This window comes from Podarcis bocagei, assembly GCF_964188305.1.
Source record: "Podarcis bocagei genome assembly, chromosome: 14".
NCBI lineage: Eukaryota > Metazoa > Chordata > Lepidosauria > Squamata > Lacertidae > Podarcis > Podarcis bocagei.
In genome coordinates this window covers 23,457,677-23,484,490 of record NC_138139.1, presented here as the reverse complement: position 1 = coordinate 23,484,490, position 26,814 = coordinate 23,457,677, and the positions used below count along the sequence as shown (strand labels likewise).

At 42.0% G+C, this 26,814-nt stretch overlaps 1 protein-coding gene across 4 annotated transcripts in view; it reads right to left on the bottom strand.

Moving 5' to 3' along the window:
• LOC308573841 (protein FAM169B-like) overlaps nt 1-26,814 on the bottom strand; it is a 56,674-nt gene that overhangs the window by 21,874 nt on the left and 7,986 nt on the right. For 3 of the 4 annotated variants that reach the window (XM_081171248.1, XM_081171247.1, XM_081171250.1), the window contains exons 2-5: nt 16,394-16,527; nt 11,559-11,658; nt 6,430-6,515; nt 3,372-3,546 (exon numbers count right to left, since the gene is read on the bottom strand). In XM_081171248.1, coding sequence (XP_081027374.1) covers nt 3,372-3,546; nt 6,430-6,515; nt 11,559-11,658; nt 16,394-16,527 — 495 coding nt within the window. The remainder of the gene's footprint in view (nt 1-3,371; nt 3,547-6,429; nt 6,516-11,558; nt 11,659-16,393; nt 16,528-26,814) is intronic. The other variant, XM_081171249.1, reaches the window with a different exon arrangement.

Genomic DNA, 26,814 nt, shown 5'->3' with positions numbered 1-26,814 from the left:
CTGTATGTCTGAACCTTCTGAATTCCTGTTTTATTTGCTTTATGTTTGCTGTTTCACTGGTTTTAGGCTGTGTTTCTGTTTAGTTTTTTCAAACTATACACCACTTAAGAGATTTCTGAAATATTAAGCAGTATAAAAATGCTTTTTAAAAAGGAATGAACATAGACCCTTTCAGGCCTATTAACAGCTAAAATCGGACCCAAACAACATGTGACCCCTTTATGCCCATCAGAGCCACAACTCCCCTCCTGTTTTGCTGCAATCACACACACAGCCAATCACAAAACAAGTATTGTGAACAATGTTGGGCTTGGTGGGTGACATGTTCTGCAGGCCCAGCTAAACTGGGAGCTCGTGGTTTCAGAGAAGCAAGCTCCCATTTCTTCCCTTGATCTCGCAGGCAGGTTAACTGGCAACCATGTTATCCTTCAAGACCAGCCATGAATAGCATCATCTTCTCTTTTCTGTTCCATTTATGAGGACAGCCCAGTTATATGAATGTCCAAGAATCCTGCTGCATAAGGCTCCCTTAGGGTGGGACTCATTGCCCTCCAATTACTCATAAGATCAAGCATATGGGCACAGCTAATAAAAGCATTAGGCCCCTGCATGAGCCAAGAAGCCCAGCACATCCTGGACTGGCCGGCAGCCCGGCAGAGATGTCAGATTCTGGCAACATGAGCCCATTCATTTTGGGATGCTGACAAAGGTTTTGCTTCAAGATCTGCAATAGCCTTAAAAGGGGACTGTAGAATTGCTAGCAGGCTCACCAATCCTGTTGCCATCCCATAGAGTTTCTTACTATTTCACTTCTTAATTTGATAGAATCAGCTCAATTAAATAGTTGATCATCCTGCTTTAGAATGGATAAGGAACCTCAGGCCAAGGATGAAATGTGGCCCCTCTGGGCCTCTCTGTTCAGCCCTTGGGACTCTTTCCACACTCCTCACTGGCCTTGCTTCACATTTTGTTGAGTGTTTTCTTCTGCCTAAAATGCACTCTTGCTTTTCTGGATGGAGATTGGAGGGCGTGTGTGTAGAAAGGAGCGTAGTATACAAAGGTTCTAGATGGAGTTACATTCCTTCTAAAGGAGTAGGGATGTAGCTTGAGGTACTTCTGGATACAACTTTGTCATTGGAGACCCAAGTCACCTCAGTGGCTGGGAGCACCTTTTATCATCTGTCATATTCACTAGCTACTACTGTATTTGGAAAGCAATAACTTAGACACCATCATCCATGCACTGGTACCCTTAAGACTTGATTACTGCAATGCACCCTGTGTGGGGCTGCCTTTGGCCCTGCTCCAGAAGCTCCTTCTGGTGCAGGATGCAGCAGCTAGACTGCTGAATGGGCAGACAGCCAAGAGCATGTGACACTTCTGTTAAAACATCTGCATTGGCCACCCACATCCTACCAGTCAGGGTTAAAGGTTCTTGGGTTGATACAAACACTGAACAACTGGGGTACAAGATGCCCTAAGGCCTGCCTGAGCCCTTACACCCCATTGCAATCACTCTGTACACATTTTAAAGACACCCCCCTCACTAATGCTGGATGTGCAGCTGATATGCCCATTGGGCATATCAGAATCAGAAGGCATAGCCACTAAGCACATTCCTGCTCCCCAACACACAGTCACTGAATTGAAAGGAAGGGGAGAGGTGGTATGACGACTTCTCTTACTCTCCGGGTGAACACACTGAGTGTTATGGGCAAGGGAAATGACAAGCGGAGTCAACGGATGCCATCACAGAAGGCAGCCTTTGTGAAGTCTGCTTCTTCAGGGCCTTTAATCTGTTTGGTTAGGTCACGCATGCTAAATGACTAACCTGTGAGCCAGCAGAATGGTAAACAGCAATTACAAGGGCAGAGAAAAGAGACAGCCATTAACGCTCTCAAACATCCAAAAGCTCAGGAAAAGCCCAACCCCATCCTGCCCCACATCTGAAAGACTCAAACCAAACAAAATTGCACATTCCAGTTAGTTCCCTGATTAACAAGCTGGCTTGGCAGACACTTGTCCAGAGAGACCTTCTGCAGACAGAGCCCTTGTGTAACAGGAGAGAATGTTTCTGCTGAATGGTACCCAAAGTCAACCCATTGTGTGATTTGTGTACAGACACACACACTCGCCTACACAAAACCCAAAAGAGAGAGCAAAATCTCCAGCTTCAAATAAAACTAAGACGGCATGGCTTGGTGTGTGTGTAGATACACACATACAAACAAAAACACATTGTATATTTGTTTAATTCTTAGTATATTTGAAGCTTTGTATCTAATGCAAAAATAAAAATGCATGCATTAGTAGAAAGAGACAGAAAGAAAAGACAACACTTGGAATCTGATGGAACCCCTATAGCCATCTAAACCAAGCGCCCTACCCTCTGCCAGCAGGGGGAACAAAAACCCAGAGAGAAGGTAAATGGAATGGAGTATCCTGAAAAGGGTATGGATGACTGACCAGCTGAAACCCTGCATAGCTGCCCATCAACTAAAAGGTGTATGAATAAAACAATGTTAAAAATACATCATATACAATGTTCTATGACAAGACTGCTGTTTCTTTATACACACACCTTGCATCAGCTCCTCTTGCTAATTAGTTGGGGGAAGCAGAAGTCAACATCCTCAAGCTCCTATTGCTATCCCAACAAAAGCACTCAAGAGAGATCTCTGTATCAAGAAACAATCTTTTAACAATTAGCTCACACAGTTAGCTAAGGAATGAATGGCTAGCCAGTAGCTGCACTATGAATTTTAAAGAAAAGCCAAAGAACCACAACACATGTTCTTAAAACACAAAGTTTTTTTTTTTTTTAAGTAATATATCCAAGCCTTTAACAATTTTTGAAGACAGGCTACATTAAGATCAGCGGCAGGGATTGTGTGACTATAGTGATGTTGTTGGACTGCAACTCCCATCAGCTCCAGCTAATGGTAAGGGTGATGGGTGTTGGAGTCCTGCAAGGGCCACACATTCCCTATCTTAAAAGGGTTTAGATAACCCTATTTGGGGCTTATTGAGTCAATATATGTTTGAGCCTTTTGCCTGAGCAAACAGCCCACTTGCAATCTAACCCAGAAGTCTCCAATTAACCCAAACCTGGAAACTACAGTTACCAGGTTCAGAAAAACCCAGCATTTTCAAACATAGTTTGAAGTTGGTTTAAGATCCTGGCTTGTTACAATGCTGGTGGGCCACAGTTTCTCAGTTTGCATGAAGGGGAAAACCAGGAGTAATTGGAGACTTCTGGCTCTGGTTGTTGTGCATATTAAGCAGAGATAGGATTCTCCAAACCAAGCCAACCATCTAAAATGGTGCCCTTCATTTTCCTCAGTATGCCTGCATGAATAAAACAAGTGTACCTTTCACTTTTACGGTGTAAAAGGCAGCTGCATCTCCACTCCTCCAAAATATTTTGGCACACTCTTTCTCAGAATGAGGCACAAAGAGCACATCGTGAGTCAAACTCCTCTCTAGCATTCCAAAAATAATGACGTTAAGCACAAAGAGGACAATTCTTTCTTCAAATGTCTGGACCTTACAAAACAAATAGGGGCAGGGGAGGGAAGAAAATAAGCGAAAAAGAAACATTCTGGTTTCCAGTAAAAGTGCTTTACATTTGTTGGTGTTGGTGATTCGTGTGATGTTAAAATATCTAAGGAGGTAAGGTTCAGCAGGATGACAAAAAGAACACAAATTTGCCCAAATATATAAGATTTGCACAGGAAATATTCCCAGATTACACATTGTGTAATAAATATGGTTGGAAAACAAGTAAGATTACGACAGAGGGAATCAGGAAAAAAACTGCTGGAAAAGGTGGTTAGGAAGAATTCTGAATTCTTCGTTTTATCTTTTTTATAGTGCTTTTTTACTGGCTTCTATGCTATACCACTGTTTTATGAAACCCTTTTATTGCCTTTTGGTTGTACTTTTGTATGCCACTTAGAGATTTTTAAATATTAAGCAATTTAAGTGCTTTTAAATAAATAAAACACAAAACAAACTAATTTGCTCTAAGGTTATCAGACATTTGCACATAATAGACTTACTGTATCAAATCAGTTGGGGAATATGTAAAATAAAGAGTTAGAGAGGCATGTCAAACAGCATTAAAATTAAGAGGAAAGCACAGGAAGAATTTTAGATGAGAGAAATCCCTTTAAACAAGAACTCCATAAAATAAATGCAATTTATGTTTAAATGGTCCAAGACAGAAGGCATTTGTAAATGGGTGTGTAAGTAACACACTGTGCCAAAGGTTAATAAGGCTGGCTCTTCGCAACAGATGGTCAATCAAGCAGCGCTAATGGTGCTGGGCTATTATTGAAAATGAAATAACTCCGTTATCTGATTGTCTCGCCTAGTACCTGGCCAAAGGAGGCAAAGTGGACAGAAATGGAAAAGGACAAACCAGCAGATGGGGCTGAGGAAGAGTACTCGTTTTTTTAATGTGTGGAACATGGGGGCATGGATGGCAATGGGGAAAGTTGAATTATCCATGGAAAAGCATATAGAAAGTTGCACCCTGAAAGGGCAGAAATGCCTACAGAGTTGTGTGTTTGCATGTATATATGTATATACATATGCACACACCCTAATCTTCCTCCAAGGTCATAGCTGCTTCAGGCCAAAATACACATGATATGGAAGACCTGTGATCAGATCTCCCAATATCTCTTTGTTAGCCTCAAAATCAGCTGCAAGGATCCCCAATGTGGACTGGATGAATGGAGCTGTAGGTGGGAGTGAGAAAAGGTGCACAGTGAGCTTAAACCTTTCTCTTGCGCCATTTAATGAGGAACTGCAGACCACTGCTCTATCTATGTGGCAAGTGGAAAAGATACGTAGTTTGGCCCATGCCTGTAGTTGCCATCCAGGCATTGCCTACGGCAAGAACTGCTTAGTTAAACAGCATCATGAGCCTTCAGAGACCATTCTCTAAGCTCTGGAAGAGGATTTGCTTATTCTTTCCTCCATCTGCACGGCTGACTAACCCCCTGAAGCTGGCATTAGCTCTGCTAGGTACAAAAATACAGGCACAGCACTGTTACCCGAGGAAGACTGCTCCCCCAGCACAAGTGATGGGATTAAACCGCTCATGGGAATGGGGTCGAAACTTAACAGAAACAAAAAGAGATTCCCACATGGCCATGGGCTTCTAGTCTCAGAACCAGTAGGATGTATCACTGGTTTCAAAGCATCTCTGACACTCGGTGCACTGTGCACACTGACACTCAGGGAGTTCCTGCCCCAAGCGTGGAGCTGAAAAGAAGGTCAGGGGCTCACTTTCATAGTCACACTGTGCCTTGAGCTTGGTGTATTGTCAGGCAATATTCCATCCTGCCTCTCCTGGAATAGGGCGGTCAAAGCCAATGGCAACTGCAAATTATAGCTAAATACCAAGTCTAGTCAAAACTTGTAGATGCCTGGCCCCAGCATTGAAGTTTTGGTGAGATATATATACATATACTTTGAATTTGAATAAACCAAAGCCCTGTAACCAGTAAAGCGAGATGAGCACCACAACCCCAGAGTCGTCCATGACTGGACCTAACGGTCAGGGGTCCCTTTACCTTTTATAACCACCTTCAAAGAATGTATGCGGACTAAAAGTATGGGGTGGCATGTGTGCCAGTTCTGCCCCCATGTCTGTCAGCTCCACCCCTAACCTCCCGCACTTAGTAGGAAGGTTGAGGGTGGAGTTGGCAGGGATGGCCACACTAGGGATGGGACTAGCATGCTAAGTCCTTCTCGGTAGTGGCGCCCGCCCTGTGGAACGCCCTTCCAGCAGATGTCAAAACGATAAACAACTACCTGACTTTCAGAAGACATCTTAAGGCAGCCCTGTTCAGGGAAGTTTTTAACCTGTGATATTTTACTGTATTTTTGGTTTTTATGGAAGCCGCCCAGAGTGGCTGGGGACACCCAGCCAGATGGGCGGGGTATAAATAATAAATTATTATTATTATTATTATTATTATTATTATTATTATTATTATTATTATTATTATTACATTTTACACCCTCCCGTGTTCTCTGAATGCTTTAATAGGGTCTAATTAATCAGAAATGTGCTTATCAACAAACAATTCCATAAATGGTTGACAGTTCTAGCATCAAGGTACCACCAGCATGTGCTGAAAACTCAAAAATGTTATGCCTTCAGGAGAGTTTTCAGAGGCAAGAGTTTTGGTCTGTTCCTGCTACTACTCCACACCATTCCAAAATATTCCAATTTCTCTGAAAAGCTAGATATTAAGGAAATCAAGTCATGTATAGGTTAATGTTTCATACAACCCATTCCATAATGTATCAAGTGGGGGCACTAAGCATCACTACCCTATTTAAAAAAGTCAGCACACAATCAACTGAGACCATCTTGCTGACAGATATAAAGGTTTTTAAGTAAATACCTACCTGTTTCAGCCCGTCCCGGGAATGATCAGCTGTTTTCATTACATCTTCAATAAGCCACCAGGAACTATGCAAATAAATTGCTAATACTAAAAAAGAATGAAATGAAGAGGTTTCATTGAAATGGTTGCCACCATGATACCAGGAGCTCATACAGGGTTTCAGCTGTGCTGTCTTCCTCTTGCTGTTGTCAGTTATTTCTATTATCAACTATCCATCAAACCACCCTTTGTATTGTAGGATCCCAGGGCAGTATACAGATGAAAGAATTCAAATCAATATAAATAACAAAAGGAAATCACAGCAGCAACAATAGAACCAATTCAGCAGCAGACATAGAATTAACCATACCTAGGTTGGCATTCCTCCCCCCAAATGCCACTGGAAATAGATGTGTTCCTGTTGACAATGGAAAATAATCACCAAGGAAGGCAAAAGAACCTCCAAAAGTATTTATCACCACAGGGAAGACCCTCTTTCAAGTCACTTTACAATGGGTCACACCAGTCATGCAGTATAGACATGGGCTTTTTTCTATTTATTTAAAACATTTTATAGCACTCTTCCATCAATAACCCAAGGGCAGCTCACAACAATAAAACACAATTTCAAGAAAATCAATGCATTGCAATACATCATAAGCCAATCGCCACGCAGACTGGGTATTTACAACCTACAATGCCAGGGTGACCAGGCAGGCCTTTTGCAAGCACCAGGCAAATGTCAATATTCTGTGTTTTTTCAAATTTTGAGATGAAGTTCTCATCCCAAAGCACATACATTTTTTAAAAATCATATTTTAGGATAAAAGACACTTAGAAATGAGTAAAATAGATTACACATTTAAATACAATACATGTTTCAATGTAAAGTTTTGTTCAGATTTTTTAAAACACCCACCTTAACTCAGAAAGAGGCCAAATAAACTTATAGCTGAACACATGCAAAATTGTCATAGGCCATCCATTGCTACTTAAAAGTCATCTCCAACACCTTGAAATGAGTACAGAAGACAACAGGGAAACAGCGCAAGCAATGTTTTTTTGTTCTTAACTGTCACTTCAATCAAAGAATACTTCCAGAAAGAAAAATACAGTTGTCTGCATCAATGGAAGATCTACATTACTGAGTGAGATAAAACACACCAGGGAACAGAAGCTATACAACATTTAATGGTGGAGGGTAGAATTTATGTACCAGTAAGTGAAATGGAAGAAGTGGTGCACTTCAAACCGCAAAAAGCTTTAACAGGAATGTCATCAATTGCCTATGTTAGCCCCGAGACTGTACAAATGTTCTAATGCACATATATAAGGCTGGTTTCTCTGCACTAGCTCCCAAGTGAGCTTGGAGGGTAAGTGCAATCAGTTAGTTAACCTATAATTTGAATAAATTATTAAAGCATGCACCAAAATGTGTTTACATGAAAGCTGTGAAAGAAAGGGAAAAGGGGAAGCTGCAGATGCATAATGACAGCTAGGCCCATTTCATTACATATTTCACACTCCCTTGCAGAGGGTTTTCATGTGTTTTCTTTATGAAGCATGAGCAGCCCACAAAAGGTTGTATCCAATTGTAGCTCTACATAACTCGTTCTGATAGCGCAAGGATATAGGCTTGCTCAACAGAACTTTATCCTCTCCACTCCCCGTGCATTGCCTAAATCTGTTCGAGGTTCTCCCCCAAGCCTCTGGAGCAGATTCAGAGAGGGCATGGGGTTTGCACAGGGGGTGGGCATGAAAATACCATTGCCCAAGCATTAATACTTGTACTAATAGAATGAGTGCACTGGGTATCGCTCCAGAACTCCATCTTCCCACACTAGCCAAGAAATAGGCAATTAGCAATGGTGAACAAGCACCAGACAAATGGGACAAAAGGAGTCCAACGTCAATGAGAGCTGTGTCGATTTAATAGCAAGCAGGGTTTGGCTCTGCCTAAAGAAACTCTATGCAAAATACATGGAACAACTTGACTTTTTTATGGCACATTTCCTGTGCTATTCAATAATTTAAAGGAATAGAGGGAAAGTAGTCCAGTAAAGCTGACATAGCAACTGTCACATCATATTGCTTGGATTACTTTGCCTGTACAGATCTCTTTGCAGAAGGAGAGGGAAAGGCTTCTCCATATCCCATATGAAGGTATATTCACCATTAATTTAAAGTGGTGGCTGGTACCCATTGGGACTGCTGTGGCAGAAGGCAAGGAGGCCAATGACAGGCAGAGTCGACTAGGTCTGGCTTTGTCTCCACCCTCCTTCTCCTGCTGCCTGTTGAGGAGGAGAAGGAAGAGGATAGCCAATGTCATCCACTGGACTGGCTGTAAGAAGGCAGGCAGGTGGGAGCTGACTAAGGACACAGTGTGGTTGGTGGGGCAGTGCCCCACTCGCCCTAATGGACGAGCCTCCACTATTAATATAGTATAATAATATGATAAACAGATTTTCCCTTAGTGCACTTATGTTCCCCTCTAGCCAACTTAAGTCCCTACTTAAGTCCCTTTAGCCCACTTAAGTCCCCACTTAGTCAACTTAAGTCCCCATTTAAGTCCCCATAGCCCACTTCGGCCCCCTCAAGTTCCATTTAGCCCATTTTGAATGCAAATAGTCTTACAACACCTTTGTGACCCTCGTTATGGAGAAGGGCATATCAAAACCGACACAAAAAACATTGAGAAGAAAGAAGGAAGGTCCTCAAATGCTTTGGACCTGCTTGTGCATTGACAATAGGCAGGATCTTCACTCCATTGTTTTAGAAGACTGATGACAACTTTTTTTCATTTCAGCAAGCCTACCCAGACATATAATTTAGTTACTTATATTTGTTTTCAAAAAAATCATATGTGTTTCATATAATAATAATAATTTATTATTTATACCTCGCCCATCTGGCTGGGTTTCCCCAGCCACTCTGGGCGGCTTCCAACAAAACACTAAAATACAATAACCTATTAAACATTAAAAGCTTCCCTAAATAGGGCTGCCTTCATATGTCTTCTAAAAGTTTGGTAGTTATTTTTCTCTTTGACATCAGATGGGAGGGCGTTCCACAGGGCGGGTGCCACTACCGAGAAGGCCCTCTGCCTGGTTCCCTGTAACTTGGCTTCTCGCAGCGAGGGAACCCGCCAGAAGGCCCTCAGCGCTGGACCTCAGTGTCTGGGCAGAACAATGGAGGTGGAGATGCTCCTTCAGGTATACTGGACCTTGATAATTATTTTATGCCTATTTGTTTTTTAATAGGTTTTATTTTTATTTCACCCAGGGCTTTTTTCCAGCTGGAACTCACAGGAACTCTGTTCTGGCACCTTTGCTTGAGAGGCATTCGTGATGAGTTCCAGCACTTCTTTTTTGAGAAAAATAGCACTGATCTTACCTGCCATTTTATTTTGTACACTGCTTAGTGAGCTTTGGGGTTAAATGGTTTATAAATCTTTCTAAAGAAATAAATAATAAAATTAATAAATGCACATTCAGAATCTTAGAAAGGTCCAAAGTTGGGTATGTTGTGGCAAGATGTGGTGGGATGGTCTGATTTAGGGCAGGGGGAGCAGTTGTAAAGGACATGCATGACACATAGGTCATAAGACATCTAAGGGTCTAGAACACAGCTCAGGACATGGTTGACATGTCCTAGTCTAGTCACCACTCATGTCCAACAGGGGGACCATGGGGAGAAGACAGCATAGTGGGAGGCTCCCCAACAGGGCTTTAGTTTTTCACAGACCCTAGGAGAGGCAGGAGGCCATAGTTTCCACTGGTGGAAGTCTTCCTAGCCTTTATTTTCCTATTGCAAACTTAACTGCAGTGCCTTCAAAAACTGAAGTGGAAAAGATAAACTTCTTACCTACTGCATGGACTGCAAACTTTTACACCTAGTTTTGTAATTCAGTGTGAAGGTATTATGGCACACAGTGTACCACAGAAGTACAAGGAGAACATTTTGAGTCCAAAACTCATTTATAAGTTTACTCTTCTCCATTACTACAGACTGATGTCAGGAAACAGTTTGTTCTTTTGTTCCCATTTATACCTTATCACAAACCATTACCATCCTGCAATCCTATTAAAGCAAGCTTAAGGGAGATCTCAATCACAAGGTGTCTAGAAACAGTGATCATAAAATATTTGGCGGAAGGCTGTAACTTTGCTTCTCAATGTGGCTGTTAGCAAATCTCAAATAATGGCAAATCAGTAGACAATTGAGAGAAACTGTGGAAGAGTTTAGTAATGAAGTAAGACCATGTTTTTAAATTGGGTCATGGATTTAAATTCAAATATAGGCATAAAATAGGAAGATAAAACAGAGAGGGAAATGTTCTCCTGTGTTGGTTTGTGTGTGTTTTTGCAGAACACAAATATTTGCAGACAAAAAGTTCTTCAGAGCATTTGTAGTGGGAGGGAAGTTAAAAATGGTATACTGGTAATATTTAAGTAAGAATTCGTACAGCAATTCCACAAAGTTCATGAATATTTATGAGAGTGCATATGTTACAGACCCACTGCCAACACCCAAGTTTCAGTTTAAATAGGAAACACATTGTTAAAATGTATTTGCCACGTTTCAATATCTGAAAAATATTGAGAGATATTTGTTTCAGTGTTCATTTAAACAGTAGCATAAAGTAACGCTGCTTACCTGCCCACTGACATTGGACACTACTAACTTTTCTCCCAATTTCTCCATACTTTTGCATGAAGGTTCCAAATTCCTGGCAGCTCCAGGTAGGGCTGAGAGAGACTCCTGCCTGAAACCACGGACAACCACTGCCAGTCATCATAGACAATACTGACCTAGATGGTTCAATGGCCTGATTTCAGGATAAGGCATAAGAATAACTGTGTATTTTATTGTTGAAACCTGCCCAAGGACATTATGATAAAGGTTCGGTAAGAAATCAAATAAATGAATAAGGTTTTTCATGTATTTGTTAGCAATAGTAGTAGTTACATTTCTACTCCACTCTTCGTCCAAGAAGGTCAGAGCAGTTTACATACAACTTTCACATGGCCTCCCATCCAGACCCTTTTCATGGCTAGACTGCCTTAGCTTCAGCAGCTGAATCATATCATATGCCTTCAGATCATTCTGTGAGCCATGCTGCAAACTGAAGGAATAGGGTAAGCCACTCACCTGTGTTCTTATCTTGTGGATCAATTAAAACCAGAAGCTTATGTTTGCTGTCTTCTTTATACAGAGGAAGGAAGTGCATCAATGGAGCCTCAAGTTTAACCTGTAATCAAAGCAGTTATTTGCATTCATAATCTGCAACAAAAAGTAGGACTGCAGTTGCTGTTTTTAATTAATAGCAAAAGTCCAACTGTATAAACTTGGGATCTGTCTATGGGAAATGGCATTGAGGTTCCAAAACTACACAAGCACATAATTGTTATAACAAACCAGGATCAATCCAGTTTCAAATTTTGGTTTGTTAACTGTGGTTTAGACATACCAGTTTCCTGTATTTTTACATAAAAGAGCCTGCAGTTTTCTTTCAAACCACAAACAGAAGCTTTAAACTTCCTTCCCTCGTTCTGGAAAGATGGAGAAGCACATGAACACAAGCGTTGTCAAAGTAAATAACTGCTGGCCAGAAAACATTTGTTATTGGTAAACAAATATAGAAAGGTAAATAAATACTGTAGTAAAATAAACAAATAGAAAACAATGGTTTCCTGTCAGTTCTGAATCAAGCCTAAGTGTCTTATCGGCTTAGAACACCTTAGAACACTATAAAATTATTACCACTGCATAATAATAGTATCTATAACATTTATAAAGTAATCAGTAAGATTAGGGTGCCCCACTCTGTAACACTCTGTGTCACTTTTTGTGGGGCAGGGAGTGGGGGAGGTAGAAATTCCTAATCATGTATGAAAGAAGTATCCTGTGATTTTAAGGTGGCCAACCTTATACAAGTTGGCATTCTGGGCGTTGGAACTGACCCCCCCCCCAAAAAAAAACCACACCACACACGCCTCATGTAATTATATGATCAATTCAGTTCCACTCTCTGAATAATCTAGAATAGACATACCTGCTCTCCTTTAGATAAAAGCCATTACCTATTTGTTTATTTCACTTTTTTTTTTAAAGAATGTATGAAAGTTTAAAACTGGCTTAAGCAAAGATACTTGAGTTTAATTAAAAACGAACAACACACAAATTCAAAACAGTGAGGGCAATACCCAGGACCAAACTGGTGAGGTGGTAGAAATGAAGGGAAAGGGGATGTTTAATTACAAGCATCTCGTCTCATGCTTGGAGTGAACATCATCTCAGTGTAATCCTCTTCCACCATAACATTAAGCCAAATACCCAGTTTTCTTTGCCACTGAAATTGGGAACGTTTTGATTTTTCATCACAGAACTTGATTAGCAAACTGCCAAATCCAAGTGTTTGTTATAACTGGGATGGGGGACAGGGCTGAAAGAAACAAAGGGAAGATGTTCCTGAGAGGTCTGTTTTCACTCCACCCCCCAAATGCAGCAGAAAATTAAAATAACATTTAGGTTCTGATTATAAACCACAGAAACCAGCATACTTATAAATCACAGCCAAGACTGCATCCTTAGCTCACCCTATTGTGTCTCGCTTTTGTAAGGATGCAGCATCACTTAGCGTGCTAAGCTCCTCAGTCCCCCTTCCCCCTCTCCCCAACTGAGCACCAGATGGGATGCTAACTCTGCATCCAGGCACGACAGGTTGAGCTAAGGACAGAACAACAGCCTGAACCCTTTTGTGTGTGTCTCGCTCTCCCTCCCTCCCACCCCGCCTTGTGTTTTATTTAGCTTTGGAAGCAGTTCCGTTCTTGAGACGCCAGAGGGCATTGAAAGAATGTTTTATTATGCCAGGCATCCTTTCCTCTCAGGCTACATAAAAACTCACCTTAGGTACACAGGTTTCTCTACTCACCCATGGAAATGACTACGAACCATGTTCCAAAAGTGCATGAAGCCATGGTTTCAGTTGGCTTTTTCAGTTGCTCCAGCTCAATAAACTAATGCCTTTATGGAAGCCTCCCCCACCCACTTGTCTTGCACTGTGAAGCAGTGACACGGTGAAAGGATGCCAAAAGGATTGAGGGATGGGAGAAAGACTTAAACATCCCATTTCCTTCCAGCTGGGAACAGCCTGCATTGCAGACTTAATCTCTAAGCATTTTATCTTGTCTGCATCAACCCTTTTTGTTCAAACTTTCCATGACAACCCAATGCACATTAGAAAACGCAATTGTTAGAATAAAAACACCCTCTGGCACTGAAAGCAAATCAACTGTATCCAAGCAGTTGCAGATCATGCAATAACAACTTTCAATCTACAGTGTTAATGTCCTCCCAGATCAGGATTATGGGGAAATAAAATCTGCAGCCAGAATCCAATGAGGTACTTCAGTCACACACCCAAGCGTTTCTTTGCACGTAGTGGGATTGTTGACGTTTTTAATTGAACAGTAGATACATTCATCCCCATGTCATAACAAATACTGGAAAGCCCCCTCAGTTTCATAAGAGGCTTCCTATATGGCATGGACAGGTCCTGCCTGAGTAGCAGAAATCAAAAGTACCCTTGGACACACCAATCAAGTCAGATGTAGCTGGATGAAACAGAAACCCATGACCTGAGCAATGCTGGCTCCAGGATTGAAAGGCCTACTCTTTGCAAAGTCCCTGGAAGTGGCCATTTCAATTTACCACAATTCCACAAACTGATGCTCTGTCAGGGGCATTTTGGGAAACTGAAATTGTTGTTGTTGTTGTTATTGACCCGCCCTTCACCCTAAGGTCCCAGGGTGGGTTACAATATTAAAAGACAATACTGAAAACAGTTTAAAACAGCTGACAATCACAAAAATAAGCTGGGCCCTAAAAATATACACTACAAATATCAAAAGCCAGCATAAAGAGGTGTGTTTCCAGCATTCTCTGGAAGCTGTATAATGAAGGTGCCGGATGCACTTCTGTGGGGATGGAGTTCCACAGCTAAGGGGCCACCACAGAGAACGCCGTCTCCTGGGTGACCACCATGCCAGCTTCTGAGGGTGGAGGAACTTACCAAGGGGGCTCCTGGCTCCTTCTGCCAACCTCAGAACCTGAGGTGGTGAGTAGGGAAGAAGACATCCTTTGAGAGATTTGGGTCCTGAGTTGTTCAAGGCTGAAAACACTAATGTGAGCACCTTGCATTGGGCCTGGAAATGAACAGGCAAGCAGTGCAACTGTTTCACTGCAGGTAGGTCACTGGAATACCAAGGTGATATACGTGCTCCATAGCGATGGTGAGGGGACTCAGGAGTGAATGTGTCACCAGCTCGATCTCACCATTCCACAGTGAGAAAAGAGCATCAACAGGAGCACCAGCCATGTCTAGTGGAAAGATTCCATCATTCTCCGAGAGAGGAATGACCCAATGGATCCACCACCCATGCAGAAATGGGTAACTACATTCAGCCCAAAGCTCACCAGGGAATTGTCCATGCTGTTGTTGCTCCCTGCTGCTGCCGCTTTGCAAAACCACAGCTGAGACAGGGCAGCAGGACAGGCTTTAGCTTGAATGAGCCATAGTAATATAAGAAGAGCCTTATGGGATCTGGTCAAAGGCTGATCTACTCCAGCATCCTGCTTTCACCAAATAGATCTTTAAAGGAGGCTCTTAAGCAGGACATCAATGCAACAGCACTGTCCCCAAATGCAATTCTCAGCAACTGGTCTCCAGAGGCCTACTGCCTCCCATGCATAGGCAGAGGATAGTCATTGTAGCTAGTAGCCCCTGTGGAAGGTGAATTGTGTGAGAAAAGTTAGTCAAGCATGAGAAAAAGGAATTGTTGCCAAGTCAGAATGCAACCTTGTAAGAAGCCGTGTGTCAAGAAGCTTATATTGCCCGCTCCTTCTTGCCAAATGTATCCTGGGACCTGTTTCAGCAGAAATTGCTTATTCAGCTGTACTGAATACTGTAAATATACTCTTGATTTTAGTAATGGCAGCAACTATGGGCTTGTCCACACTTGTCCCATGCCTAGAAAGCACAGGTCTGAGCAGTTTTTCATTCACCCTGCTGCTTTCCCACTGAAAACCCGCTCCTTACCACTGAATCAGAGCAAACGTCAAGCTGCAGAAAACCCAACAGATGTTTGCTTCATTTCAGCAGTAAAAAGCAATATTTCCCTGGAGGAAAGGAGTGGGGAAAGCAGAAATGTGGACGAGCCCTATGTTTCAGCATTTCTCTCCAGCCAGCTGCTGTACTCTGAAGAAATCAACTGACTCCTGTTCGGTGTAGTCTATTCCCACTACACCATTGATAAGCTTTATCCTCCATGAATACTCTTTCAAAGCCATCCAAGTTGGTGGCCGTTACTACAATTTGTGGGATAAGACTTGACAGGGTGCTGAAGCCCAAGCAACTGCTCCAGGAAACCAGTTGCCGAGGTGGGATTAAGTCAAGTAAGCTATTGTAGGCAAACCAATGGGCTCATGTTTCAAAGCCCTCTTTAAAAGGCAAGGAAAACAGGCATGGACAACACTAACACCTACAACTGGCAGGCAATTACACAACTCTGGATTGATCTGAACTGATTTATATATTGGAAAACTGGGCTTTTGTCCCTTCCTGATCAACAGGGTAAATAAATTCTATCCGCTTCATTTCAAGCTCAAGATTCTGCACTGAAGAAATACTTTACCATAACTCTAAATGGATATGGCCAATAATGGCCTTTGCCTGGCCTAGCAAGTAGTTTTTGCTTGTTTTTAATTTCAGCCCGTATGAATTTAAGTTATTAAGTTGCATTTTGCCCACTTCTGCTTTAGAGACTCTTTCACTCTCATCAAGAAGCTAAAAAGTCATAGTTTGGCTTGAAACATGTAGTGATTTTTAACTCCATGGGACTAGCCAAGTCATCATTACAAAGAATTCTGGGCAAGGGTGATTTCATTTTGCTACTATCTAGAAAGAAGAAATAAACTACACTTACTTTCCCTCTTCCTGGAATAGATAAAAACTCAACAGCAGATGATGGCTCCTCTAAAATCTTTGTATAATATGAATGAGCTTCTTCTTCCAGAGCCTCGGGTTTTCCACCTTTAATATCCACTGGATAAAGATGATCTAGGTGAAAGGAGAATGTTAAATATTGGCCTGTTTATGTGTACTGGTCAAACACAACATGAGTGTCAAACCGTGCTGTCAGGTATCATCATTGCCTTGTGAAGAAAATACAATGAAGTTCTTCACACTCTCCTTTATGTAATAATATGAATATTTTTAAGCAGTGCTGTGGTGGTGATTTACTATTAAATATGCTACTTCTCACTAGGATTGCAACACTTAATAAATTAAGAGGTTCGATTAATAGATTAAAAACTAAAATGAACTTTAACACAAGTACCGGTAGTTATAGAAATTTCAGATGCCATGTGCTATCCTAAAATATATTATTTCATTTTCTTACTCATGGATGGGGAACTGTGGCCACTGATAGACTCCATCTCCCATCATCCCTGACCATTCGCTATGCATGCTTGGCCTGATGGGAGCTGGAGTCCAACAACACCTGGAGCAGGTGTGGGGAATGTCTGGTTCTCCAATTGTTGCTGAGCTACAACTCCAATCATCCCAGGGCAATGGCCACATTTGCTAAGGTCAACAGGAGCTGCAATTCAGCAATATCTGGAGGGCCACAGACTGACCACCCCTGTTCTAAGAGAATGTCTGCTATATACACACACATGCTTCATAAAATACGCATTTCACTCAGGGAGCTAAATAGGATGATTAATAATTATATTTAAAATAACAAAAGAAAGTATATTTTGCTACAGAATGGTTGTTTTTTTAAAAAAAATACTGAATATTTTTGTTTAATTGAGTGACAGCCCTACTTCTCTCCAAACTCAAACTTTGACCACAATGGTGTACAACATTTTGTAGGATCAATCATTCTGTCTCACATAGGAGGGCCTAAAATGAGAATACATACGAGAGTATATATAATGAGAGTATATAAAGCGGCAGCAAAACTACAGGAACAATTTTGCTCCTCCACAGTAGACAGAACCACAAAGTAACTATAACATTTTCAAGGAAAGGTAGAAAAATGTATCTACCTAATTTCTTATGTTATAATAAAACCACAGCAATAACAACTAGCTCAAAATGGTCTCTTCTCAGATTTCTGCATAAGCAAAGAATTGAGAATTTCCAAATTGGCAAAACAAACCTGAGAGCTATTTCCTTCAAACGTGCTCCACTGACTAAAATCCCTTTGGTTTTCAAAGTTTTCAACCTTGCAACTGAGATACATTGCACATGAAATAATTTGTCCACTATTGTACATTCAAAGTCTTTGATTATGGACATTTTCTAAACAAAGTAAATGTTTTTGCAAGAAATGGAATATATATTTTATATCTATTTAACTAATTTAACAGATCTGTTAAAGATTAGTGGGGAAGTCGGGTGGAGGGGAGATTTAGGCAGTTAGAGCACAGGCAAGTGTTAAAGCCTCCCCCAACCCGCTGCCCCGAAACTGCTCTGTTCCCAACTGTTCTGAGTGAAAACTTTATCTAAGAGGATTATTGGGTCACCTTTACACCCATTTTCCTGCCACTACAAAATGCCATTCAGCAGGATAGGCTTCAAAATTACTTCCTGGCCTTCTCAAGCTACCTTCTTAAGGCCTAATATTTCCTAGGAATATTAGCCAGAATGGTGGGTAAAAGGTAAAGGACCCCTGTATAGTTAAAGCTATGGTTTTTCCATAGTGATGTATGGAAGTGAGAACTGGACCATAAAGAAGGCTGATCGCCAAAGAATTGATGCTTTTGAATTATGGTGCTGGAGGAGACTCTTGAGAGTCCCATGGACTGCAAGAAGATCAAACCTATCCATTCTGAAGGAAATCAGCCCTGAGTGGTCACTGGAAGGACAGATCCTGAAGCTGAGGCTCCAATACTTTGACCACCTCATGAGAAGAGAAGACTCCCTGGAAGAGACCCTGATGTTGGGAAAGATTGAGGGCAGAAGGAGAAGGGGACGACAGAGGACAAGATGGTTGGACAGTGTTCTCGAAGCTACCAGCATGAGTTTGACCAAACTGCGGGAGGCAGTGGAAGACAGGAGCGCCTAGTGTGCTCTGGTCCATGGGGTCATGAAGAGTTGGACACGACTAAACGACTAAACAACAACAAAAGGACCCCTGACCGTTAAGTCCTGTTGTGAACAACTCTGGGGTTGCGGCGCTCATCTCACTTTACTGGCCTAGGGAGCTGACGTTTGTCTGCAGACAGTTTTTCCGGGTCATGTGGCCAGCATGACTAAGCTGCTTCTGGCGAAACCAGAAGCGCACCGAAACGCCGTTTCCCTTCCCACCAGAGCGGTACCTATTTATCTATTTGCACTTTGACGTGCTTTTGAACTGCTAGGTTGGCAGGAGCTGGGACCGAACAATGGGAGCTCACCCCGTCGCGGGGATTCAAACTGCTGACCTTCTGATCGGCAAGCCCTGGGCTCAGTGGTTTAGACCACAGCGCCACCCACGTCCCATAGAATGGTGGGTAGCGAACCTCAAAATAAGACAGGCCATATTAACAACGTCTGTGTTTGAGATTGTGAGCGCAAGCATACTGGAGTATAGCATACTAGAGTAATCACAAACTGAGCAATACAACCCCGGTTAATTTCCACTGCAAAGCGTAAGTCAGCACTTTGTACTAAAGAAACCGTGGGGTGGGTGCGGGGATATAAGAGAGGTACCAGGCCCTCCTAGAAGTATGTCAAACAACCATATTAGGCAAAGGGGATCCACTCCACATTAGGAACAAAATGAGACATCATTATTATTTAATGCGCTAATAAGATATTTTTAAATGGAGGAATGCTTTGCAGGATTAATACCAATCTTATTTTTAAAGTCTTTATGCACAGATTTAAGTTCTGGGTATGTGTTCCATAAACAGCAAAATGCGTGGCATTCCATCTATGAAGCTGAAAAGCACCCTGTATTCTATCCCAGTAATGCCTGAATTATGGATACAGCATTTTGTTTGTCCCTCCTGTAAACATGCTGGCAACATAAATCTCTTAACCTTTCAAAATCTCTTAGCAAGTACAGTATTCTTCATAGTGGTTCATTTGAACTTGTGTGATGATGATCAATATATAGAAATACAAAAAGCACAGAAAATATCACAGGGCAAAATCTTCAGCTAAATATTCTTGCACCCAACATACAAGGCAGTATAGAATCATAGTCTAGAATCACAGAATTGTAGAGTTGGTAGCGACCCTGAGGATCATCTAGTTCAACTCCCTGAAATGAAGGAATAGGCAGCTGTCCCATACAGGAATCGAACCTGCAACCTTGGCATTATCAGCAAGAATGTTATTCATGTTCTGTTTAACCCAGCAGAAAATATAGTGTCATAAGTTTAATTTACTTTCAAATCTGGGTATTTAACTTTTCAGCAGGCGAGATAGCGCTGCATTTGCAGTTCAACTTCTTCAGCATGTCTGTTTCTCAAAATGTAAGATGAGATACAGACACGTGCCACTCTTCTTTCTAAAATATTTTGAACTGCAAAAGCAGATCTCATAGATATTCTGTTTCCATAAGCTCAAAGTGTTTTTATACATGACAAAACAACTCTTGCTGTTGTCTCACAGAGTGATGAGAGAGAAGTAAAAAAAAAAAAATCCAAAAGTTGGGGGTGGGATAAAATTTGCCAATTTCCTTTTTCTACTTAGATACTGTTTTCTGCAACTGCCTGGGTTATGGAGTGTCTCTTTCAACAGCTCTGTAACTAGAGATTCCAAAATTCCAAGGAGAACTTTTTAGCCAATTTAAATTGCTGGATTACATTTAAAACAGCCACTCATCCACAGCTACGTGTTAAGAGAATATTGAGCCAGAAAAGCTACAATAAACCAGTTTGAATCTATTTAAAACAGAACAAACTTATATGACGGTCACCAACAAAGGGGGGAAATGAGAGTAATAAAATATGAGGGGTTCTCGGCAACCGCAGAAAAGATACGGTGCAACCATCCAGAGAGTATATTTAGAAGAAGAGGCCTCTTGCATTTGAGAGATTCCAGACATTCTAGCGTTGCATTTCTGCAGAGCTGAGAGGGACTGCCATCTTAAATAACCCAAGCTGGTAAACAAGGTCATGACATCACATAGGCTGACTCTACAGCAACAATGTCAACAAAGGTCTCAAACCAGCAGGTTGCAGCCTCAGGTCTTTTACATGTGGTAATTAGCTACATTCACACCAAAAGTAAAATATTTCTGTTGAATCTAAAGGAAATAACATACATAGTTTATGTCCCTGTCTAGGAGTCTTCTGTTAATCATGAAAAGACCAGTTTCAGAAAGGAAGAGAGAAAGAGCTCCGTATCTAAGGCACCCAAAAATGTGTCCTTTCTTCAATTAAAATTAACACAGAGATCTTAAAAGCAATCAGACAATTTCCTTTTTCAGATGACTTATTTCTGGACTTCTTTAACTCATTTTAACAACTGCAAACTTAGGCATAAATAATGCTTTTAGGTACAGGAAATCACATCTTCGTGACGGAGGTTGGAAGAAGATTCCTAAGTGGTTTTTTTATATCCTTTATTCTACAATACTTTACAATACCTTCCACCTTCCAGTACAAAAGGACATTTTGTACTTACTGTATCTATCTACCTGCCGAGCATCCTAAGCATCTGCCACAGATCTGCCTAAATTTGGACAATAAAATTGGTTATCTAGAAAAAAAATCACTGCCCTAAATTAATTGAGAACTGATATAGCATGCTTGACTTATATTTAGGAAACAAAACTAAGGCTGTAATTCTATACTTGCTTATCTGTAAGTAAGCACCACCAAACTCAATTGAACTTACTTCTGAATAGACATGCATAGGGTTACACTGTTTAAAAGGTATCCCATTTTCATTTGATTGAACTGAATGACTGAATGACAACTCAACAGCATATATTTCACTTGCATTAGATTTTAAAGGAGGAAATGATGGCTCAGAAAATAGTTGGAGGGGATGCGCAGTCAAAGGTACATATTTCCATATGTGGTGGTGTTGTGACATCATCAAACCCTTCTGGAATGCTGTCTTCAAACAAATAAGCTTGATATACAACAAAACAATTGAAATGTCCCCTGCAATAGCACCACTTGGGCTTACGATCCTGTCTGCTCGTGATTATCCTAAAGATGACCTCTTTAGCCTTTCTATTGACTGCTGCTTGTATGGAGATAGCCAGATGTTGGAAAACCAGTGATGGGCTGAGCAATGATTCTTGGTATAACAGACTATGCCAGGTGAAAACAGCAAAGGGCAAATGCTATCCATATTCCTTTTATAGCATGTGGCAACTGTTTATTGAATACATACATAGTTCAGACTGTGGCAGGAATCCACCCAGCACTCATGGGAAAATGTGGTGTGATCTCTTAGAGTTATCGAATGAAACTTTAACACATAGCATGATAAAAAGGCTGTAATTTTATCAGGACAAGTTACTTGTTTACTGTTGTAACAATTGTTTTCTCAATATTTATCTTCTGTACCATGAAAATAAATAAAAACGTATTTTTTTAAAAGAAAGGAAAAAAGAAAATTGTTGGCATAAAAATGCTTAGCATGCCATAAAAACTTTGCAGATAAACACATTTGCTTTCCAAAGATAGTCACCGGGGGGGGGGAACAATCACAACTTTGATTTTCGATTCGACTTGTATTCAAACTGCCAATCAAACTGCAAGGAATTTTGTGAAATAGGACACATCCTAGAGTTAATTACGGTGGCCTCTAAACTCACTTTGCTTGAGATTTAAGATGGATGGAAATGGCATATGTTGACATGATTGCTTAATCACTGCATCATGTAAATCCCACTATAAAACCACAGTTCTGATTAACTGTAGAATAGTTATTTACTGTCTTGAACTAAAATTATGGTCATTCAAACCCACAGGCCTAGATCACCTTATTACTGATTCAGCACGGCCTGAAGCCAGGAGGAAATATTATTATTCCATAACCAAAAGAATTTTGCCTCTACAGCACAACAGGAAAAACACAATGCTTTTATGTAAAATCCTGCAAGTTCAATAAAAAGGCCATCAAGCTGTCATATATGTATTTTAACCAATCTTCTGTTCCAAACCTCTGCAAGCAAGCCAGATCTCTTTCAAGAACTGACCATAGTTTATTGCACAAACTTAAGTTTATTTGCTTAAAGCTGTTCTTAGTGGAATTTCAAGTTGTAGAAGCTACCAACTCTTCAAATGAAAGGGCCTTTAAGAAAACCTTCAAATTCTCCTAGTGTAGTGGCAGATGTGGGAAACAAAGAGGGCAACTCATCCTTATGATAGGTAAACTGGTAAGACTACAACCCATCAAACTATATAGTGACAGGTGCCCTGCCCCCTTTTCACTGTTAAATCCTGCCCCCTTTGGGCAATGACCCAAAAGAGATTTTGGAAAGAATCCCAAAGCAATTAAAAAAAGAGGCAAGATTTGCAGTGAAAAGGGGACACCTGCCACTTTTTAGTATGATGGATGGTACTCCTACTAATCTTCTGCCAGTTACCCACTTATGACTCACATGGCATTTTAAAGGATTTATTTGTAATAAGAATCCCATGTTCCTTGTGTTGTCATTGAGAGATGAGGTTCCAGCCACTCTAAACTCCCTCCTGACCTTCATAACCTTCAGTTACTATATCAACCTACAGCTGACATCAGTGCTGTTAAAGTGATGAATAATCAAATTATTTCCACACTGGGTACATCAATGATACAATTACCCACTTTCAAATAGAGATCATGCCTGTCCCCGAGTAAAGCCTTTACTGGTTCAATCAAGCATGTTTAGGAAGGCTGAAGGAGTTAATGTGGGTTTGCAGAAATATAAAAAAAGAATGCTAACTATTGAGCCTGAAGTGGAAAACTGAGTGGAAGGGGGAATGAAATGCAGTCTTACATAGTATGCTAAGGCTGACTGGCTGGAATAGTGGATTTTTCAATATTTTGTTGCAGATCCCACTTGTCACATATTACAAAGTATTCTGAAAGAGACTCCTCTAATAAAGAACCAATGAAGGAGACTCCTGAACTTTTTAGCAAATTATTGGCCCATGAGATTTTGTTGTTGTTGAGATTTGCTGTTAGGAAATATAGCATTTCATGCAAATTATTATTCATCTTCTGCAAAAAATATGGTGACAGACAGATGTTTTCTGGAGTTTAAAGTTAACCTGGAATTTATCCAGCATTGTAGATTTTACAGTATTTGAATATTTAAAATCCCTTACTTCCAATTCGAACAGTTTTTTGTAGCTATATTGCATTTAAAAACTACACACCTATATCACACAATGAAAAAAATCAATAATAATAATAATAATAATAATAATAATAATAATAATAATAATAATAATAATAATAATTATTATTTATACCCCAACCACTCTATTCTATGTGGTAGGAGAATGTTGGATCACATAGAAGAAAATATCTGGATTGACAAGTTTTATAAATCTGCTTGCTTGCTAAAGAATTACAAATCTGATGTAATACTAATGTGGTAAGTTTTTAAAAAACTGGAATTAAAAACAAAAAATGAGATTATATTATGAAGCACCTTGTCTTTGTTGGTTGAAGGAATGGATGACATTGGAGAATTCACATATTTTAGACTTAGAAGGTCATAATAATATTTTAGGTTGGCATGCTTATTTATGGTATCAAAAGGTGAAAGTACATAAAGGATTTACAAATCATACAATTAGAAAAAAATGGTATAGAGTATGTGATAAATACAAAAATTTATTAGAGGCAAAAACACCACTTTGGCTCTCACTGTTGGAAGCTATAGTGGTAAAGAAAAATAATATGATAGAAGGGTGGACAACTTATAGAGATTTATTAAAACAAGGGAGGAGAGCATCAATTGAAATAATTTAAGGAATTATCAGGAAAATTAACAACATGGATACAATACCATCATTTGAACTACCGTATTTTTCGCACCATAGGGCGCACCGGACCATAGGGCGCACCCAGTTTTTAGGGGGGGAATTCAAGAAAAAAAATCTTTTTTCCCCCACAGCCCCAAAGAGCAGCGTACAGGCTGCACACAACCTCTCCCTGCCGGAGGGGTTGCGTGCAGCTATGGATCAAGCCAAGGCAGCGAGCGGGATGGATCCCGCTCGCTGTTTTGGCTTCCCCTTTAGCCCCGTGCAGCCTCTCCTTGGCGGAGGGGCTGCACGGCTTCTCCTGGCTTTACTGGGAGGTGGGGGGATTCCCTCACCTCTCCCAAAAGCCCGCAGAAGCCGTGCAAACCCTTTAAAAGGGCTGCACGGCTTCTCCTGGCTTTCCTGGGAGGCGGGGGGATTCCCCCGCCTCCCGCGAAACCGGCAGAAGCCGCGCGCCTTTTAAAAGGGCTGCACGGCTTCTCCTGGATTTCCTGGGAGGCGGGGGGATTCCCCCACCTCCCGCGAAACCGGCAGAAGCCGCGCGCCTTTTAAAAGGGCTGCACGGCTTCTCCTGGATTTCCTGGGAGGCGGGGGGATTCCCCCACCTCCCGCGAAACCGGCAGAAGCTGCGCGCCTTTTAAAAGGGCTGCACGGCTTCTCCTGGCTTTCCTGGGATGCGGGGGGATTCCCCCACCTCCCGCGAAACCGGCAGAAGCCGCGCTCCTTTTAAAAGGGCTGCACGGCTTCTCCTGGATTTCCTGGGAGGCGGGGAGATTCCCCCACCTCCCGCGAAACCGGCAGAAGCCGCGCGCCTTTTAAAAGGGCTGCACGGCTTCTCCTGGATTTCCTGGGAGGCGGGGGGATTCCCCCGCCTCCCGCGAAACCGGCAGAAGCCGCGCGCCTTTTAAAAGGGCTGCACGGCTTCTCCTGGCTTTCCTGGGAGGCGGGGGATTCCCCCGCCTCCCGCAAAACCGGCAGAAGCCGCGCGCCTTTTAAAAGGGCTGCACGGCTTCTCCTGGCTTTCCTGGGAGGCGGGGGGATTCCCCCGCCTCCTGCAAAACCAGGCTCCCCCCCCGCCAGCCTTCTAACCAAGTCGGGGGACAGCGGGAAGGGCGCGCTGTGCCTCTCCCGCTGTCTCCCGAGTTTGCGGGGCTGGCGACGGGGAGGAGCAGGCTTCTCCCCCCGCCAGCCTTCTAACCAAGTCGGGGGACAGCGGCAAAGGCGCGCTGCGCCTCTCCCGCTGTCTCCCGAGTTTGCGGGGCTGGCGATGGGGAGGAGCAGGCTTCTCCCCCCGCCAGCCTTCTAACCAAGTCGGGGGACAGCGGGAATGGCGCGCTGCGCCTCTCCCGCTGTCTCCCGAGTTTGCGGGGCTGGCGACGGGGAGGAGCAGGCTTCTCCCCCCGCCAGCCTTCTAACCAAGTCGGGGGACAGCGGGAATGGCGCGCTGCGCCTCTCCCGCTGTCTCCCGAGTTTGCGGGGCTGGCGACGGGGAGGAGCAGGCTTCTCCCCCCGCCAGCCTTCTAACCAAGTCGGGGGACAGCGGGAATGGTGCGCTGCGCCTCTCCCGCTGTCCCCCGAGCTTGTGGGGCTGGCGGTGGGGCTCTCCTGAAGCCTAGAGAGCGAGAGGGGTCAGTGCGCACCGACCCCTCTCGCTCTCCAGGCTTCAGCGAAAGCCTGCATTCGCACCATAGGACGCACACACATTTCCCCTTCATTTTTGGAGGGGAAAAAGTGCGTCCTATAGTGCGAAAAATACGGTAAGTATTTAAGAAAGATAGGATACGAGGGTTTGGGGAACAAATATCACAACTGGAGAGAGATCTGCTGGAATGTAATGAAAAAGTGTTATCTAAAATTTATAAGATATTATTGGATGGGAGACAAAGGATGAGCAACTAAAATCCTCAATGATACATTGGGCAAAAATATTGGTCATAATATAGATATGGAAGGATAGGAATGATTGTGGAATATGGATATAAAACTTACAACATGCTATGGTTTAAGAGAAAATTATTTGAAAATGTCACATCGATAGTACCTACTTAACACCGAGGAAATTGGCAAAAATGTATAAAATGTATAAATCAAAATCAAATAAGTATTGGAAATGTAAAGAAAAAGAAGGTTCTTTTTACAGTGGTGCCCCGCAAGACGAATGCCTCGCAAGACGGAAAACTCGCTAGACGAAAGAGTTTTCCGTTTTGGAGGTGCTTCGCAAAACGAATTTCCTATGGGCTTGCTTCGCAAGACGACAATGTCTTGCGAGTTCCTGCTGCTTTTTTTCCCTTTCCCCCCCTTTTTCTAAGCTGCTAAGCCGCTTATCTGCTGATCTGATCAGCAGATAAGCCGCTAAAAGCCACTAAAAGCCGCTAATAGCGCTAATCCGCTAATCCTTCAATGGGCT